This window comes from Pygoscelis adeliae, unplaced genomic scaffold (assembly GCF_000699105.1).
Source record: "Pygoscelis adeliae isolate BGI_AS28 unplaced genomic scaffold, ASM69910v1 Scaffold543, whole genome shotgun sequence".
NCBI lineage: Eukaryota > Metazoa > Chordata > Aves > Sphenisciformes > Spheniscidae > Pygoscelis > Pygoscelis adeliae.
In genome coordinates, this window is record NW_008824476.1 from 74,410 (window position 1) to 94,255 (window position 19,846).

Consider the following 19,846-nt stretch of genomic DNA (forward strand, 5'->3'; position numbering starts at 1 on the left):
GTGTCTTAGCCGTCCAGGGGCTGGGCTGACGCAGACAGCTGGTAACCTCATCAACCGTCTTTGGACTCCTGAATCGCTCGGTACTGGCCTGAGGGCAAACACTGCCCTTAGTCATGATGACTGTAGGTGTTAGGATAGATGTTCTAGCAGGATAAGAGGAAATTTCAATGAGTGAAATAGCTGAAGTGAGTATATGCCTTTGCATACCTCCACTGACAACAGGGCGATTGTGAGCGTGGAACTGGCATATGTTGGTCCTATGGGAATGACCGTGACAGTGGGCATTATTGTGGCAGGCAAGAGCCTGCAAGAAACAAGGCAGGGAGTGTCAAAAGTATCACAGCAACACCCCCCTTTTAGGGCATTTCCCTACCTCTTTTCTTGTATTTTGGGTTTCCCCATAAGGTAGAAATCACTTTCAGGTTGTGTAAGTGGACTCTGCATGGAATACCTTCAATTGTTGCTCTCATTTAAAAGTTGCATGGACAGTTGCAAGGAGGAGTTGTGAATGAATGATGATTTAATGCCGAGCCTTTCCTGTGGGACACTGAACGCCCCCGAGGAAAATACTGCACATAAACTCCTAAATCAAGAACCAGGCTAAATGCAAGGTCTGAATCAGGGCGTTCTGCTAGAAACATTTCAACTTCTGCTTGTAAAACTTTTGATTTCTAAACTCTTCCCCAGATTTGTCCTTCAACAATATTGAGGTAATTGAGGGCCTGGATACCCTTGTCAAACTGCAGGACCTCAGTCTCTACAATAACAGAATATCTAAAATTGAGCACATGGACACATTGCAAGAGCTGCAGATTTTCTCCATTGGAAAGAATAACCTGACCACTCTGGAAGACGTGAGTGCTCCCTGTCTTTGCAAATGTTCCCTGTCAAAGGATCAAATATTCTAAAACTGACATTTGCCACTGTGTCCGAGCCCCTCCTTAGAGGAGAAAATTCTCCTTAGGATTTCACTGCTTCTGTAGTCTAGGTTGTGGTTTTGGTAAGCTGTCCCGGTGTTAAGTGCTTACTACAACTATCTCTCTTTTAGATTATTGGCTCCTGGGGGCCCGGTGCTGTTACTGCTATCAGCTATGGCAAAATTCCTATTGGTTCCCGTGAAAGCTAGAAAAGGAATAAGTAGCTACATACGAGAAAAGGAGGGAGTGGAGACTAGGATTTATTTGGGGTTCTTCTGAGGGCAGCTTACCAGTCTAAGACCTGTGATTTGTCCGCCCCATCTGCCTTCTCTCTGCACCCATCGTTTATATATTCACAATGTGAATTTAAGTATTTCCTTTCCCGAAAGCATTAGAAACTCATAATTTAATGTCGCCTGTGTTTGGCAGCAGAGCAGGATACGTATTGCAACGTAATCGTAATAAGAGCAATGAATTTCAAGGCTGTGTGTTTCCCCAGCGCTGGGAAGTACAGCATCTCTTTCCCCTCGGCACAGGTGATCTATCTCAGGAGGTTTAAAAACTTACGCACGCTGAATCTCGCGGGGAACCCTCTCTGCGACGATGAGCAGTATACGCTGTTTGTTGTTGCTCATCTTCCAGACCTGGTATACTTGGACTTCAAGCTCGTGCGTGACACCACGGTAAGCATTTCTGCATTCCCTGCTTGTGAAATCGGGCACCAGCATCTTACAGATCATTTGCTTCGTTGGTATGCTAGCAATATTCAGGGCAGGTTCCCTGCAGAAATTAGGCTTACAGAAACAGGGAGTGTTTATTCTGCCTCCGCCTGACAGCTGTGAACCTGTAGGCCAAATTCTATCAAATCTGACAGAGAGGTAGAGGTGTCAGAGGCACGATGTCTTCACAGATTTTGTGAAAGTCAGCAGCTGTGTGTGGGAGAGGGGCCACAGAGAGGCTGCAGTGTGAGTGCAAGCCGCCTTAGAGATCGGAGAATCTCAGAGGAGATCAGTCTTGAGACATGGATCCAGGGGAAAGGATGGTGGTGGTCCTGCTGCTCACTGAGCAGTTTGTTTCGGTAGCAGACTGATGGACTATCCAGGCAAGCAGGTGCCGTTGAATGCACTTCCCGCTCTTGATTTCTGCGAACTGGACAGTGCATCCACACCGGTAACCCGTGGGACTGCTTGTTGATCCCAGGGCTCAAAGGAACAAAGAAGGTTTTTTTTGTTTGGGTTTTTTTTAGTAACCAAAGAACATGATTAATTGAAAATTTTCTTGGCACAGAGCAGGAGCTGTACTTGGAATACACTCTTACCATAGGACTGGAAGGGCTTTCCAGGCCATCGAGTCCAGTCCCTGCTCAGACAGACAGTACGTCATAGAATTGCATACTTAAATTTGTCAAGCTTCAGTTTCAAGCTAATTAGGTTCTTGCCTTTGCTCCTACCTTGCCATCTACTCCTCCAAAGGGCCTTCTCCTCCCTAGTAAATGTATTAAACTCGCTGGCTGATCAAATCAGAGCTCAAATTCTAGGAGTCAAAACAGGGCCTCCTGCTAAAAAAGAAAAAACAACCCTAAAGAGGAGGAAATGGGGAGAGAAAAGTTTCCTGGGACTGAATCGGCTCAGATGCATTGAATGCAGAGTCAGAGTAATATACCAACAAAAAAATGGGATGAGGAATGGATTAGAAACTTCATAAGTAGTTTAATAAAAAGCCCATAAAGAAATGGAGTTGCAGAAGTCACTCAGGTGCATGTTCTAGAAAGATCAAATGCTTCTGCCAAGATTTGTTGAGCAATGCTGGATAATCTAATAGAGACATTTTCTTTGTTTGCATTTCTCAGCGAGAAGTTGCAGCTTTAAAGTATCAAGATCTTACTGAGCCATTGGAATGTGAGGAGGCTCGGGCCCTGGCTCAGCTGGAGGAGAAACAGGCAAAGCAGAAGGAGCTGGAGTACCACAAGGTATGTTTTCTTTGGCTGGTTGTATATTGTCTCAGGAGAAAGAAGCGCAACACGTACTGGCTCCTCTTTTACCTGCTTGAAGATTTAATAAGAGGTTAACATTGACTGTGCTAAAACTAAGGCTAGGATTAATCTCTGTGATCTCTGAATCTCATCTTTTGAATGAAAACAGGAGCTGCTGTGGAATACGCATGACGTGGGGGAGCATAATTCTTTTGGCTGAACAATGAAACTACAGATACAGACCCTGCGAAGCTAAATAGTAAATCATACCCGGGAATCTTATCAGCCTGACATGAGATTAAGAAAATTACAGGTCTGAGGGAACTGTTAGTGTTTTCATGATGCAGTGACTTTTTTTGTCTCCTTCAAACTAAGTTAATGCTTTTCATTAGTTTTATGGTTAAACTCTTCAGGGCTTTGAGAGGTCACTGTAGTCCTGTGAACAGGCTGAAACCAAGACCAAGCAGAACGGTGCTTTCAATTGTGGTCTGCCTCTGTGTTCCAGCCCCCTAGAAGATCAGACTGGCTGAAGAGCAGGCGGCGGTTAAGTGACAGGGAGGACATCTGCAGCTCTTCCCTCCATCCCTCCCCGAAGTCCACTGACTCCTTATCTGAAAGGCTTAATAGCTTTGCCATATCTGTTCGTATGTGGTAATGTCTTATATAAGATTAAACAGTGTTTTCTATCCTTAGGCTAGAGAGTTCTAGCAGCAAAACCACGTGTGAAGCGGGATGGTTTTCACCCCAGTTGCAGGGTGCTTTCATGCCTTGGTTGGTATATCTATTCTGTTGGTATCACTGCACCAGTGTTCCTCTGCTGGTAAAGTGCTTATAGGAGAGACGCATCTTGAGGACTGGCAGCAGGTTGGCACTTTTTATTTTACTTACATTGCTCTGATTCTCTTCAAAGACAGCCTTTGTTGAGTACCTGAATGGATCATTCCTGTTTGACAGTATGTATGCAGGGGATACAGAAGCTGCCAAACTGGCTTACCTCCCCGGAGCGGGTGACCTGCTGCAGGCATATCCTTCCTGGATTTAGGATACCTAGAGCTAAAACGTAATGCCTTGAGTTAAGGAGGAGGCGCACCCACAGGGACTCTTCATCCGTTGCTTTTGTCCAGGGCTGAAAGCTACACTGGTCTAAGATCCGAGATGGTCTGTGTTCAATTTTGGAATGGCACCAGAAAACCCCACCGCAAGACCGTGAGACCAGTGACAGCTTTAAGGCTTGATATCTCGTGAAATATGAGGGCTACAAACAAATGGTTTCTATTACCGGCAAGCTGGCCAACCCAGCTTGAAACATCCCATTTGTAAAACCATTCGCTTCTATCACCAACAGGTCATGAGATTCCAGCGTTTTAAATTCTCACCATTGTAATTACCATATTCCTTTTCCTTCACTTGAATCAAACACAGTTTTGGTAGCCTGCTTTTCTGACCCTTCAAGAATCAAGGCTTTGTACTTTCTTTAAGTCTGGAATCCACTTAAAGTTTAAAATGAGCTATAAGATAAATCTCTGTCAGTTAGATTGTAAGAGCGCAGTCGCTAAAATCATGTTGAAATTGAAGTGGTAGGAGATAGGAACAGACTAATCAGAATGATATGAGTCGCATATCTCGCTACCTGCCAGAGCCGGCAACATGAAGTTTTCAGGCCAGCACTTTTTTCTGATCATTGCTCCTACACGGGAGATCAGAAAGCAGACACTTTTTTTTCTTTTTTCTTTTCTCATTCAGATTAATAGAGCATTGTCAAGGCCAGTAACTTGACCTTCCTTAAAATTGCATTACACTGTTGGGGAAAAATGCATCACGGCTTAACTACAATAGACTCTCGAAACAATTCCATTGCCAAGATAATAGCAGAAGAAAAATTGACGTTATTTTTGTGATGCTACCAAGTCAGTAGTTTACTCTGTGCTCTGGCTGTAGGCTCCAGAGCTGTATTTATTAACTACGCAGGCACTGTATTCACACTTGTGAAGACAGATAGGGTTATATGCTTCATTCCGCTGCTGTGTCAGAAAAGAGTCAGAGAAGTATATGTTTTCCCTTTTTTTTCCCCCCAAGGCCTTTTTCCCATCAAGTTGCCACAGCTTTCTCCATACCCTTCAGGTAGCAAAATCCTATGCATAAAATGTGAATGGGTGACCCAGTCCTGCCACAGAGAGAACACTTGGCAGCCCGCTCCCAGCAAGAACCACGGAGTTTACATCACAGTAGCTTGTAACTCTTGTTGCTCAAATTTGCAGAGCTAGAAGGAACATAGCATGTTGCTCCACTGAACAAGCGAAATACCTTGACTCTGGTGTCACGTACAGGAAGGAGTTTGTCTCAGTTTGTGAGAACCTGTTTAACTACGGTCTGAAAGAGTATGAAAAACGAGAAGCTGAAGTCTCTGATTTCTACGAAAGCCTTCATGAAGCGTTAACAGCCAACCAGCAAGAAGGCAGGAAAATAATCCTAGACTTTGAAAATCGGAACAAAAGGGTAACGTTGTTATACTTTAGTTTGTTTGATACATGATTTCTCTACACCCTATGCCAGTTTTTAATTTCACTGAGAACGAGGGTAGCTCCATTAAAATTAGGATAATGATACTGGATTTACACTGTTGTAATAGGAATCGGTTCTTGATCCCTAATGGCAGAGTCACAGAGTGGTTGAGGTTGGAAGGGTCCTCTGGAGGGCGTCTGCTCCAACCCCCCTGCTCAAGCAGGGCCACCGACAGCAGGTTCCCCGGGGACCGTCTCCAGACGGCCTTTGAATATCTCCGAGGATGGCGACTCCACAGCCTCTCTGGGCAACCTCTTCCAGCACTCAGTCACTGATCTTTCTTTACATGTTTCTTACAGTATAAATCTATACCAAGGAAAGTTGTGTTAGCTAATATAGTGTCATTAACTAACATAATGTTAGAAGTTTTTTAGTACTTTATGTAGGAAAAGAATTTGGGGATCGAAGTTTCAACCCTTTGGGCAAACCACAACCAGCTAACACTGACAGCCTTTATCTATACTGGAAATTCAGCGTAGGACAAAATTAACATGTCATAGTGTTATCTTATTGTCCACAAAGGTAAAGGTCCTTGAAGGCTTTACAGAAAAAAAGTGGCTAAACTTGGTGGGGTTTTTTTACTTTTTTTTTGCCATCCAGAAAAGTTACTGGTCTTTAAGAAAATGGAAATGCTCAACCTTTCTTTTAGTTTAAATATTTTTGATGAAGTTGATTTAAAAAAAAAAAAAATTATCAGATTTAATGCCACTCCCCTTCTCTTTGAGGCCTCCAACAGCTCTTCCTTCATTGAAAAAGGGGGAAGAAAAGGAAGGAGATTGCAGGGTATTCAGCCTGTTTTCAAGTAATTTTCTGCTTCAGTTCATTTTGTCAACAGCTCAAAGAGCTTTAACAAAAAATTAGATAAAGTTATTGTAATGTATTTCTAGTCTTTTTAAAGCAGAAACGATCTTTTTTTTCATTCTGCTCAACCACAGCCACCCATTGTGGCTGCTAAGGGTGTAGCTTCTAGCTGGATCCCTTTCTAACCATGTATAATAGATGGATCATTATTTTGTTTCCACAGAAAAAATGAAGGGGGGGAAGCCTGGTAACACTGTCAGCTGAGCAGAGCAAGTCCCTGACAACTGACACCAGGCAGAGTCACGAGCGCTGGCTCCCTTTGAAAACCAGCTCACTTTTATTTAGGTGCCTTGACACCCGCTGGCGGCCTGCTGAGTCACTCTGCGCCCGGGTCCTTCAGCCGTGCTGACTCACGCTGGCAAACATCAGCTCTAGTCGGGGCACGAGTTTGCAGCCTTACCGGAGGGCAACGTAAAAAGATTGAGACGCGTATTCAGCTAACTTGCACTTGAATTCCCAATATATCTTCCGTTTAAAAAACCCCCACAACAACAACCAACCAAACAAACAAAAACCAACAAAAAACCCCACCCCAAAATCAAACCCCAAGGAACATGGGTGAGACCAGATTTTGGCCCTTTGTCTTTGTCCGATGACCTGCAGACTCAGCTATGGATTGAGCTGCAAGAAGAGGACGCTACAGTCAGCGTGACAGTTTTCATATAAATACCGGAGGAGTCGGTGTCAAAACCGAACACTGTATTTTAACAGCACTTCCCCATTAATCTAAAATTGCTGGAGGAGTTCAAAAGGTGCAGAGGTCCCAGCAGACTGAAATCTGTAAGCCATTCTTAGGGGCTGTTTGTCTCGCTGTAATTCTTTCATGTAAGCTTGGGTAACCTGTAAAATAACTCTGCTCTCTGAAGTTGGTTAAGGAGCAAAGGAGCATCAAAGGCCTTGAACTTTGAAGTTATTGCTCCCGGAGGTGCGGCTTGAATGGCTGGGGAGCTTTTTGAGCCTCCTAACTTGTTTACATTAGAAAAGAAGATACTTTGCTCTCCCCTTTCCCCCTTTTAACACTGCAAAGTTTGGGTAATCTAGTCCATTTTCAGACACAAGTCTTGGCAATGATTTTCATCAGAATTCTCTATTTTAGCCTGTTCCGTTGCCTCTCAGGAGAAATGGATTAGACATCTTAAAACGTCTATTTTTTCCTCCTATTAACATTCGTTTGTTAACTTATTTTGAACAGACTTGAAAATAATACATTGCTCAGCACAAGAGGATTTTTTTTGAGCCAAGAAATCATAAAACTTGTCTGATACAAAAGTGACGTCAATATTTAATTCTGAAGGGCAATAAATCCTTGTTGTAGGAGGAAGGCAGGCAATGATAGGTATTCCATATTCAGAATACTAAATCCTGACCCTACGGAAGTCAATCAAGATTCTCCTTGACATGAAGGGGATCGGGATTTAGGCCTGCATTTCTTTCTACGAAGTAATTGTTAATCTCTTCTTCATGGCCAGCAGTGTCAAGAATCTTTTTTTTTTTTTTTTTTTAATTTGATATGTATCAGAAGGGGAACCACAGTTAGAAGCATAGAAGGGGCAAAGTCTTCTGCTGACTGGAGGATGAGGAAGCGTCTTCACCGATTTCACAGCATTGCCCCTGGATCGTTAGCGCAGTAGCATACCTCAGCACTGTTGACTAGCCAGTATGTAAATCTGGAGACTTCCTGAATCATCACATTTCATTTCAAAGGAACTTTTCTGACATATGTAACAAGTTAATTAAATTGCAATGGAGTGCTGATCACAAACTATAAGTAATTTATTTATCTCTGTGTTTAGAGGCTGGACGAGATTCATAATGCCAGGAGTTATGATATTGCTGAGTCAAAACGAGCCAAGTACAAGGAGGACATACTTCAGCTCTCAGAAGCACTCATGACCTTGGAAATGCTGATAGCTGACCAGCTGGAGGTAAGGGTCAAGCACATACCTGTGAGCCCTCACATCCAGAACGCAGCGGGGGTGTCATTTTTCTGTTGCTGCACCCCTCTGTTTAGTAGCCCGTTGCACAAAGAGGGGGGCGTAGGTCTTCCAGTCAGGCTAATGTTTTGTCTCCATCTTATTCTTTCTCTGCTCAGAGATGGTCTGGGTGAGATCAGGCCCTGGACATTGATCCATTGCAACAGATTTCTGTTGCTCAGAGCAAAGCGCAGTATGATCTTCGCATCTATCCAAGCTGATTTCCTAGACTTTAGAGAAAGGGACTTGAGGTCGTTCAGTCATTTTATAGGTCTGCGTACAGAAGTCACTGCATAGCATGGGGTATGCATTTGGGATTCTAGAGGTGTAATTCTTTGAAGCTGATCTTTGTTTTTAATAAGATTACACACATTCTTACTGCATTTGCTTGCATAATAGCTGCCTTTTTCCTCCCCAGACTTTTCCTCGAAAACTAGGGCAGGGCTGCTAATGTACATCTTCATTTGGAAAAAAAAAAAAAAGTAATCTTTTTAAAAATTAGCAGGCAGGAGCTGCGGCCTGTGTGCAAGCAGATGCAGCAGTTTACTTTTGTGAATGTGCCTGACAGAAAGCAGCAGCTCAAAATGGATTCCTCACTGCATCAGGACTGTGCCTTTTAGTGTTTTCTGAATTGGTCCTCATGTATCTGCAGTCACTGCTGGAATGAGCAGAAACATTCCTCCCCGTATGCCCTTCTGGATCTGCAGGATTCGGGTGACTAACTGTTGTATCAAGACATTAAGTGCAACACTTCACAGATTCCCCATCAGCCGTTTTTGAGAGAGGTAACAGGCAGCAGCAATTTTAGTTTCTGAGGACTAAAACAAAAGCTGCGGTAAGCCCAGGCATTGGTTATGCTTCCGACAAGAGGCTCTTCAAACATACAAAGAGACTGCAGCATGGCAGTATACAGGAATACAGCACTCTGTGCGTTACTTAGGTGAGGGTAAAAAAGGATCAGCTGGCTTGCTCCAGACAACGGGCAAAGGTACCATTCAGTCAGCTTCCCTCCAATAAACCGATTCTGATTTGCTGTCCCTGAACGAGGAAAGAAAATCTTGCAGCACTTCCAAAACACTTTAAGTGCTTGAGGCAGTGCAGTTTCTGACTGTGCTAATAACAGCAGTGAGTCCGAATTATAATCAGTTGTAGATTCTTCCTAGACTCCCTGACTCCCTTTTATGTTTATGCAAGTCTTCATTGTAATATTTCCTTTTTCCCTCTGTTAAGGAGCTAATAAAGGATTTTAAAAGAAACATTGCTGTCATAGCATCAACATTCATTGAAAACGTTAAAGGGATATATCCTTTTGACAGTACGTTGGCCTGGACCTCCCAGTGATGTACGTATATCTCACTTCTAAATCCAGAAATGAGCCATCAGAATAGAATTTGATTTTTTTTTTTTTTAAATCAACAGAAAAGGTCTTTTCCCAGCTTTGCAGGAATGGTCATTTAAAGTGCCCAGCTTGTTTCTGTGGAGACTCTGGAGAGCACAAAAGGTTCTAAGTTCTGTGCTGAAAGTCTGCATGACTTACGCAGCTTTCTCCTCCCTGGGAATCTTCCTTTCTTCTCCACACAGCCATGACAAAACCCTGGGAAGGTCTGGTTAGACTGTTTTCTATGTACATTCTTGCCATAGCAGCCAATGAAATACCTACAATTCGTGTTGAAGTTTCTTTAAATGGCCTTCATTTTTGTGTTGTTGACGTCTTCTGAAACAAAGTGAGATGAGAATACCAAAGTGCTTCAGTGACAGGTTACACTAAATATATAAATCTCTTGGCCTGGTGCAAATAATTGCACCATATTCAGAGCTTAGCTTATATCCTGGGAGGCCTCCCTCAATTTCCGTTGCAAACCTAGGCCCACTCTCAGTTCTGCGTGCTATATGGCAGTGAGGATGAGACCCAGTGCGCGATTAAGAGCAGAAAGTGTATATCCCGACATCAGAGCAGCCTGGCTGCTGCCAGGCTCTTTCCTGCAGAGGCCCACTGTGCGGATGCTCAGTCTCTAGTTACAGGAGGTCATTTAATCTCTACAAGTGAGTGGTGTCGTCAGCTTTTTCCTTAACCATCTTCTCTACGATGACCCAGTGCCGGGACCTGGAAAACCGTTACCATGAAAAGCTGCTAGAGATCGCCATCACCACACTGGAGAAATCAGTCAAGAATGAGCTTGACGAGGATTTGCCAGCTGACGTTCGAATGGTGAGGGCACCAAAAAAATTCATCTCTGCTAGGGAGTCGGCAAGAAGAGGAGGCCACAGCCTCCTCTCAGAAGGGACAGGGTTTCCAGGAGGCTCGATACAGCTAAAGCCATGACTAAACCAGAGCATAACCTGCTCCTAAGAGGCCCCGGCCGCTTGGCTGAACTGCAGCGCCGCCGGACATCTCCGCTGACAAGGACAGAGGATAACTGCACTGCAGGTTTCCCTGGGCGCTGCCAGAGCTGGTGGCAGCAGCCCAGGAGAGGTGCTGAGGAAGTCTCTCTCCTGCCTCCAGCGCAACTCACTTCTCTGGCTGATTTCCAGACAGTCCCAACCCAGCAGGTAACTTAGGCAGCGTCTTCGCTGCACTCGCAACTGGTTTTGTTCAGATTCTCCCTGCTCCCCCAGGAGAATCCGAACACCGCTCTGACTTCCTTGCACCGGGACTCTCGTTTGCCTCAGTGATTTCAAAAGCCCTCCCTAGAGCTCCCCAGCCCGTGAGCTGATCTGGAGGCAGGACATGACATTTCAAACGCCCTCAGTCTTGCTGTGATATCAAAGATCCCAGGAGCCTTTCAGAAAGCACCAAGATATTTGCAGTGCTCCAGTCAGCAACGCCGCTGATCTTTTTGCCTCCGTTATTCCTTCATTTAGTGGCTAAATGACTCGAGTTTTGGATTCGCTATGGTTTTGCTCTGTCCAGATTATCCCAGCCCCCCCATTACTCCAGGTAATCAAGAGCTGACAAACACAAAACAGACCCCTTGGCACCCCCGGGGGAGCTCCCTGCTTTATGGCCTGTGCAGATGGCTGCAGTTACGCACTGTTGCTGTGCACCCATTTTGCCTCGCTGCCATCCATTTCCATGGAGAAGCAATCTTCATTTGTTCAACAGCTGCACTTGGCTGCAGGAGGAGAGTCATTACGGTTTAGCAAAGCCACCCTCTATTTAGAGCCACAGGGGAAGTCACTGCTTCGATTAGAAGCTGGGACTCTCCAAAAATGAAGATTTACAGCCAGTGCCACTAACGCAAGAGACCCTTCCAAGTGTGATTTTCCACTTCCCGCACCTGCTGGGCCAGGCGTGCTGGAGCATATGCAGCCTTGCTTCAACACCAGCTGCCCGCCGAGGCCTGCCATGCGCTGCAAGCCAGCCCTGCCTGCGGCAGAGCACTCAGCAGCAGGCATTTGTTCCCTGCTCCAGCAGGTGAGGCCGAGGGTGCTGCCTCAGTTTCCCCACCCGTACCAGGGATAATACTCCATTACACCGTAGCGAGGCCCGGACACATCCTTGCGAAGGGTAAAGCACTGGATTCCTCCCGAAGACTAGGGCTTTGTCAGCCTGAAACAGAGGTCTGATTTTCTTCCCCTAAGCACTGCAGTTCCTGTGCTGCTAGTTCCGAGCTCTGCTGCTTTCGCTGCGTGCCCACCCCCCCTCCCCTCATCCGGTCACGTTACCTCCTAGCTTCTCGTGGACAAAAACACCATTGTGAACGCAGTCAACGTGTCCCATGGCATCCGCCTGCTGAAGATTGATAAGCGAGAGAGCGACATCCTCAGCAACACCTACCGCTGGCAGGCCTCCGTGACAGAGAAGGTAAGAGACCCTCGTGCTCAGGGGGACGGGGCACAGACGGGTCTGGCCCAAGCGGTGGGGACACTGCTAGGAAAGACGCTCCCTAACCTTTGCTGGAGCCCTCTGTGCTACAGCAAGGGACCCTGCCACGCCTGCGGATTCACTGCTTGGTTTCCATCTGTTCAGGCTTTCCAAAACGAGATCGACAGAAACCGCGACCGTGTCAAAGAGATTGTTCAGTACATCGACAACCTCCAGGAGGAGCTGGATAACACAGAGATCCTGGAGCCGACGGAGTAGGTCTGCCACGGGCTGGGCAGCTGCCTTAGCTGGGGGCACACAGGACGGCCCCCAGCGGCAGCACACCCAGCAGGGACGGCTGCCTCTCTACGCCTGAGCAGGCTGGGACATTTCAGGCCAAAGGCATACTTCTTCCATCCCACCATAAACTGCAAATAAAGGTACTTACTGACTCTGGAAAAGCATATGAAGCTCTGTCTCTTCCATCATGTTGGCATGAAAGCCTGTGCAGACAGAGCTCAGACCTGGTCACAATGGGTTACGGATCAGCTGTGAGCTGGTTGAACCAAATCATCGTAGCGTATCATGCCTGAAAGCTTTGGTACCTGCCAGCACAGTGGCAGGAACCTGGGAGCCACAGGCATGCGGCAGCAGCCTGGGAGAGGAGCGCTCGCCATCAAGCCACCCCCAAGATAACGGCAGGTTTCCAGCTCGGCAAGCACAAGGCTGGCGGGGGCTCTGCGTGTCTGGGAGCCTTGTCTTCTCACAAAAGCAGCTTTCTGCAGTGCAAACAGAGCAGCCCCCAGCTAGCAGGAAGGGAAATCAATGGTTCCACAGGAGCTCACACACCGCCGCTCGCAACAGCCAAGCGAGGAGTCATTAATTCCCCTCCTTGCCCGGTGACAGCAGCTGCTGCGCTCACTTGCGGGCAGCTTCTGACGAATGATGCTGGCCGGGGGCTCGAGGCAAGCAGCGAGGAGAAAGGTGGGAAGGTTAAGTGAGAGGGTGGCCGCATACGCACTCTGGGGAGAGACCAGGTCTTTCCGAAAGCCCCGTGGCTGGCGCTGCCTGTCATACAAAGATTTAGCTCAGAGTACCCTGTGCTTTTGAAGATGGCAGGAGTCCAGGTTCCCCCCCCCCACTTGCTCCAGGACTGCACAGTCGGCTCCCTGCTACTCCTTGGCTGCAAGGACAGGGCACCTAGCATGGAGAGGCTCACACGGAGACGCGGAGGGAGCAGATCTGTTTGATAGTTAGTGTCTGCTCAGCTCTGCTCCGTGTTTTTTTTCTGCCTGCAGCCATCCCAGCACCTGCCTGGAACCTAGTAACTCAGGACCTCCACCACGGTTTGGTGATGAAAACAAAGAAATACTCCGCAGCATTGGCTTTCGGTATCTAGCAGGGGCAGGCCTTTAATCAAACAGAGAGACCCTGGTGTTACGTACAGGCACGCCGAGGGATGAAGAACAGATGCAATGGAGTCTGTTTTCAGATTTCCACAACAAGTGTGTATCAGGAGCTGGCAGCTATGAAGACATGTGGCATATGCCGGGTATGTCTGTGCCGCGCCCCGCCCAGGAAGCTGTTTCTTTCGTGGGAGCTCCTCTGATGAGTTACAGACACCAGTAACGGACAGAGCTGCCGTCTTGGGGATGCAGAGGGAGCTCACCTTGACCTTTCCTCCCTGCGGGCTCAAAACTCCTGGCGCTGCACTGCGGCAGGCAGTCCAAGCGAGGAGTTGCCCACAAAGTCGCAGTTCCTCAGCGCGAGGCTGATCCCAGGAAAGGTGTGGTGGCAGGAGGGGGGTTACCGGCCACTGGGTCACGCCAGCGATTCACAGCTGGGCATTTTGGCTCCTGCGCCCAGCCCAGCAGCCTCAGTCCTGCAACAGCTTGTGTTTTACAGTCGAGCTCTCCGAACAGAGGTGAACAAAGAGAGTCCCAGCTGCCGTGCGAGCACACAGCTCGCACAGATCATAGTCATGGGCCCACTCCACGCTGCCCCACCGCTGAATCTGAAGGAGAGGAGGAACACGAGTCAGTTCAGAACTGGACTATACATAGAGCTGCTCAGCAACTCTCAGCCTCCCTTTTCATGTTTGAGAAACACGGGTAACCCCCCAGGAGCTGTGCTGATCACTGACTACGGGGGTAGGGAGCTCTCCAGATGAGTTCGGGGGAAGGCCATGCTTCGTCTGGGTCTGAGGCAAAGCCCCTTAAAGGGACGATGAAAAGATTCCCGTCAACTTCAGCCGCTTTTGGGTCAGGGAGAGCTTCACGCCAGGCCAGTTTGCAGTAAGCAAGTTATTAGCTTGGTGTCTACCGAGGCCTCCAGGCTGGATAACCCACAGCAAGAGAAGCCAGCCACGACTTTGCACTTCAGATTCGAGAGGGAGAAAAGCAGCCATCTGGGTTCTGCAAAAAGAAACTGGCAGTGCCGGGAGCACTCTGGGCTGTTGCACCCATGATGTTGCTCTACAGCAGCGCACGCCAAACTCTCTCAAACGGGGAGACTGGTGGAATGGAACCTCTCCTGCAAAAGCAGGCACTTCCCTTGCCAGTTATTTGTGGTGGGAGACACATTTGTCATGCTGAGATTATTGCTATTTGAATTATAGGGCTGTTCTGTAACATCATTTACCTGGTATTCTTCCTCCAGGCGAGACAGAAGCACGGCTTTCTCTACTGTAATGTGCCTGTCAATCAGACCCATGGACAGAATCAGAGATTTCAGCTGGGTGATTACATATTCTATACCTGGAAGGGAATAACCCAAAACAAACAAGGTTCATGGTTGTTTTCTGCAGCGTTACAGCGGCATCTCCACGTGCTCTGAAGAGACAGTCAGGGTGTGGTACCTCCTCAGGGATAGTGATACTTCCCACTTGCATCTGGGCACTTAAGCGTCAGATCTGCAGTTAACAGCAGACACAAAGCGCTGTTCTGGCCGCTGTCGCTGCAGTGACAAAGGCTACGCCTTGGAAATGGCCTCCGTTTATTCTGCCACAAACCTGCCCCGTGCGAAGGGAAGGGATACCCATCCAGGCTGCAGTATTCTGGAGCTCAGGGGAAAGTCCAGGGTGAGAGGGACTCGTATGCTGTTTGGTGATAGAAGAGCTGTCCACATCTATAACCACTCCTAGAAAAACACTGTGCAAATGCGTGTGGTGGGCCGTCCCCTGGGAGAACTGTGTTGGCAAAGGACACAGCTGCTGGGCTCGGCTGATAAAACAGCAGAGCTCTTTCCTGCCACACCACCAGCTACCAGCTTGCAAGACACCCCTCTTCAGGGGAGGAGAGCGAGTGCCTGATGGCTGAGGGACCTGAGCAAATCCCACAGACACGCACAGCCAGGAGGAGGAGGAAAGAGGGGCTCGAAACTCTGAGCTGCTGAGCGCTCACGGTTCAGCTCAAGCTGATAGGAAATGTAGGTGCCTGCGCGTGCACAGGGTCTAAGGAAGGAACTGAAGTCAGACTCGTCCTGTGTTACCAGTCTAGGCCAGACCTTGAATTTCAGGTCTAAAGTCGACCAGCTGCCCAGAGCCTCCCCTTCCCCAGGGAAGGCACATGCTTTTCCCTTCCACCCTGCCTACCCGTATTACAAACTGTGAGGAGAAGAAATGATTCATCAAAAAACAATCTTTACAGGGGTAACAGAAAGGCTTTGCAAGCCCTGTCCCTGTTAACTTCCCTTAGCAGCTCAGCTAGTGTCTTCTGTAGACATCACTGTCTGCTGCTTATTCAAGTCTTGCATTTGAGGACTTGAGCAAAGCAAACATTACTCCATTTCTTTATCTTTAGGTGTCATTCAGCAGTATAAAGTAAGATCAAGTGGGCTGTAAGGGTGAAAGAGTGAGGACAGTGCACAGAACCACGGATGCTTGGAGCACTAAACCCCATTTCTCTTCCTGGTAACAAAGCTGGGGACTAAATCACTAGAAAGTTTGGCGTTAAATTTGTGCTAGGGTAGAGCAGACAGCTCGCAGGCCAGCACAGTCAGACCCTGAACACTAGTGGCACTACGAGGGGAGTCCCCACCAGTAACAAATTACAGCTAAGGGACTGGCCTGCAGATTTAAAACATAAACCTCAACACTCCGACTATCCCAGCGTATCAGCAGGAGAGAGAAAACATTACAGTCACTTTTCTGCCCCGTGGAGAGGAACCGCCTCCTCCACTGGCACAGCCCGAGCGGAGGGCTCCCCGGCACAGCCTCTCTCACCTTGCAGGGCCCACATGTTGTAGGACGCCAGATGGCTGACGAAGGTCTCCTTGGTGCTGGCTGGGATGTTTGGTCCCAGGATGCTGGTCGAGGAGCCAATTGCCACGTTGTACCTGGAACGATCACCCGGCCCCTTAGAAAAGCACAGGGCTTGTGGACCTTGCAGCTCCGACAGTCACAAGCACTAGAGCTCCTGGCCTCAGGAGGGCAGGGCATAAGCAGACAGAAACATCTTCGACCTCTTACCTTTTCTCAGCCCAGGCGACAACGGGATCCCATTCATTCTTCTGCAGCTCTGCCAAGGCGGCTGGCTCCTCCACACGATAGCTGGGACATTGCAGAACAAAACCACACTGGACGTTCACTCCCAGGCTGCCAGACTGCTCCCTGCCAGGCTGGAGCACACCTCTGGGAAGGAAGCTGCCCCCCACCAGACCACGGCAAGGGGAACAAGGGCCTACTGTCCACCCAGGCAGCGGCAGCAGTGACTGGGGACAATCCCCCCACTCTTCCCCAAATTCAGAGCGTTTTGTTGTTCCAGGAAGGACAATTCTACCTTACTACAAAACAGCAGCAAACCGGCCAACAGAAAATTGCAGGTAGCCCCAAGCAAGCCACAGGATGCAGGGGGTACCTGCAGGTACGTATCCCTCTTAGAGCAGGGGACGTATCCCACTGGGACTCTTTATACGGGGCCACTCCTCCTGCCTCACTTTGCCCAGTGGCTCAGCTCGGCGCTCCCCGCTGCCAGCCTGACCAAAGCCACAAAGGCTTTGGGGGATGTCCTGTTCCCCTCTCCACACAGGAGCTGTGCAGCTGCCAGTGGACACCTCGGAGGCTGGGACTGTGAGACGGGAGCTTGGGCATGAATAGGCTTGATCCTGCAGCCCACGGGGGCTTTAAGGAACGAAGGGCATTTTGCTACTGGTACAAGTAATCTGAGCTGCCTGTACTGGCACAGGAGTACCAGGGACTGGGCTGACAGATTCCCCCAGGCCTTTCAAAGATGTTTTCTTTTCCCCAAGGAGATCTTCATTTCCTGCTGCTCCTGCCCTTGCCCAGCATGGAGGTGTCCAAAACAGAGTTCAGCAGAGGACCAGATCCCCGTTCTCCCTCATACCTATGCCCTTTGCGTGCACGGACTTCCACTAGGTTTGCAGACGTAGGACTGGCCCAAACTAATTCAAACCCTCGGGCCAAAACCAGGACAGATCAGAGCCCTGCCACGACTGGGTTACGGTAGACATTTTTCCTCACTTCCTCCCCCAACCGCCCTTCCAAAAACCACACTGCGACAAGACAACCTCGCCTCCGTGACAGCGGGGCCCCCATCTCGTACCAGACAGTGTCAGTCTCCAGGAACTTCACAGCCGCACGGATCAGCTGCATTTTGTTTCGCTGCGTGGGGTTGTCCAGCGCCGTGTTGCACAGTGTGGTCTGCGGGATAAAGGCAGTTTAAATCGCTGTTATTCAAGGCTTGGGGAAGCAGCAGCTTCCATTGCCCAAGGCCAAGAAGAAGCAGCGGAATTTGGGGCAGACAGAGAACCGAGGAATGCAGCTAAAAGGGGTGCAGGGCCAGAACACAGCTCACATAATAGGAATCTTCTCACTGATTTCGGAAGCCTCGGGAGCGGGCCCCCCAAGCACCAGAGGAGAGGGCTCACGGACTGCTCCAGAGCTCATCCCATTTCCTCCTGTCCCTTGCTATCCCCAATAACACTGTCCAGCCCCTTCTCAAGTCCCCCAGTGACACAGACTCCCCCCTCAGACAGTCACCCAGCCAGCATCTAACTGCCCTCACAACCACAAGGTTCTCCCCAGTGCCCAAAGTCCCGACCTCTTGTCCCCGATTCCATGGGCGTTAGGACAACCTGCTCTCTCCAAGTTCTGCGTTTGGAGACCGTTCTCATGTCTACGCAGTCACCCCAGTTTTAGACCAAGCCATGCAAATTCTACTGCAAGTACTCAGGAGAGCTGGCGGAGGCAGGACGCAGAAGGAAGCGTTCTCAGAAGATGCCCCCATCTCGCACACCCCGGCGCAAGACTTACACCCCAAAGCAGGTCTCCACCCCAAAGCGGTTCTCAACCCTTGCTCTGGAATCCATTCTGCCAGCTGGCAAAGCCCTCGCCAGGTGGCAGTGGCCTGGCAAACCCATCTTTAGCCCCTGGCATTTCGATTCCCTGTCCTTAATCCTGATTTCCTTGACCTGACTGCTCACAACACACGGCGTTCTGCCCCGCCGGGGTCTGGGAGCCCCGACCTGCCGTGCTCACCAGATGCATAGTGTAGAACTTGATGGTGTCTTTCTGGGAGTCCCACTCTGTTGCCACTGCAATGGCCAAGGCCTCACTGGGGACAGTGAAGAGCTTGGCCTGGGGCGTTTTCAGCTTCCGGTGGTCCAGGTTTATTTCAAAGCCTCCTGGGGAATCAGAGTATAAATCCTGGGGAATCAAAGAGGAGCAGGCACTAAGGAACAACAGACAACCCCACAGTGGGAGCAGATTCAGAGCCGGAGGTGACGGGAGCAAGGGACCAGGGATACTCGAGTTTCCCACCATCACCATCATTTTGACATACTTTTCCCCCAAATGGTCTTGGAAGGTGTTTCCCACCACGCAGCTTCGCTATAGGTGAGGAAAGGGCACAGCAGGCTGGTGACAAATACTCCACTCGCACATTGCGGGTGTGCCACGCTCTCGCTGAAGAAGCGTGGGGTGATAACACCCCTCCCAGGGACCAGCCCCTCTGTCCTGTCCCGGCGGCCGTACTCACCTTCTCCTTGCGAGATGCTCACGTTCTGGTAAAACCGCTTCCTCTCTGGGGGCAAAAACAGAGCCCATTCAGAGGGCAGTTAGAGGAGGTTCGGCCTCTTCCCCTGCTCCCCATCACAGCCCAGAACAGACGGAGCCCTCGGTGCTGTCGAGGTGGCCTGGCCGCAAAAATCCTGCCCGGTCATCGACAGCTTCCAAGCACCACACCATTTCTGCGGGCTCCACCCAGCTGGTGAAGCGCCACGAAACTGGTGAAAAACCACAGCGTTGCTGTGCGCAACCGGCAAGCGAACGGGACCAGCTTGACTTTGCTTCCACCAGCCCAGGCTGGGCTCTCAGCTCCCTTCGAACTGGCCTGCACCGAGTTCCTACAGAGTCTGGCAGGGCTGGTTTCCAAAGCAGACCTGTCCCAGCACTCCTTCCCAGCCTGTTAGAGGAGTTTCACTCTGGGCTCAATCTTCCAAGATTTTCCCGCTGCAATCACGTTTGACAAATAGTCCCTGAGCCGCCTTGGCTAACTCTCTCTCCCTGCTTGCTCTCAGAGCGAGGAGAAACCCAGCAGAGCTGGGTTAGAGGCAGGGCAGGCCACAGTGACCTCCCTGTCCCCTCCCTGCCGTCGGCAAACTCCCCTCCCACCCCCCGGTGCCAGCCCACCCGCTCTCCCTCAGCGCGTCTGGCTCATTCTCTGCTTTGACCTGCGGCCAATGCACCCGCTGGAAGAACCACAGCTACCGGCAGGCTCAGAGCATGCAGGGGGCAGGA

General features: G+C 49.3%; 2 protein-coding genes across 2 annotated transcripts in view; one reads left to right on the forward strand and one right to left on the reverse strand.

The window, feature by feature from the left end:
* LRRC48 (leucine rich repeat containing 48) overlaps window positions 1-12,552 on the forward strand; it is a 15,088-nt gene extending 2,536 nt beyond the window's left edge. Inside the window, exons 3-12 of the mRNA XM_009321407.1 lie at window positions 688-854; window positions 1,454-1,600; window positions 2,767-2,886; window positions 3,800-3,912; window positions 5,211-5,385; window positions 8,106-8,237; window positions 9,516-9,586; window positions 10,371-10,494; window positions 11,959-12,090; window positions 12,256-12,552. Coding sequence (XP_009319682.1) covers window positions 688-854; window positions 1,454-1,600; window positions 2,767-2,886; window positions 3,800-3,912; window positions 5,211-5,385; window positions 8,106-8,237; window positions 9,516-9,586; window positions 10,371-10,494; window positions 11,959-12,090; window positions 12,256-12,369 — 1,295 coding nt within the window. The 3' untranslated portion in view covers window positions 12,370-12,552. The remainder of the gene's footprint in view (window positions 1-687; window positions 855-1,453; window positions 1,601-2,766; window positions 2,887-3,799; window positions 3,913-5,210; window positions 5,386-8,105; window positions 8,238-9,515; window positions 9,587-10,370; window positions 10,495-11,958; window positions 12,091-12,255) is intronic.
* A 929-nt stretch (window positions 12,553-13,481) lies between these two features.
* On the reverse strand, window positions 13,482-19,140 carry ATPAF2 (ATP synthase mitochondrial F1 complex assembly factor 2; the record flags this gene model as incomplete). The annotated part of the gene is made up of 7 exons (XM_009321408.1): window positions 13,482-14,104; window positions 14,731-14,846; window positions 16,313-16,425; window positions 16,559-16,639; window positions 17,652-17,749; window positions 18,587-18,732; window positions 19,086-19,140. Coding segments are annotated over 7 exons (747 nt in total), but the record flags the coding sequence as incomplete, so codon positions are not given.
* Between the last annotated feature and the right edge of the window lie 706 nt (window positions 19,141-19,846).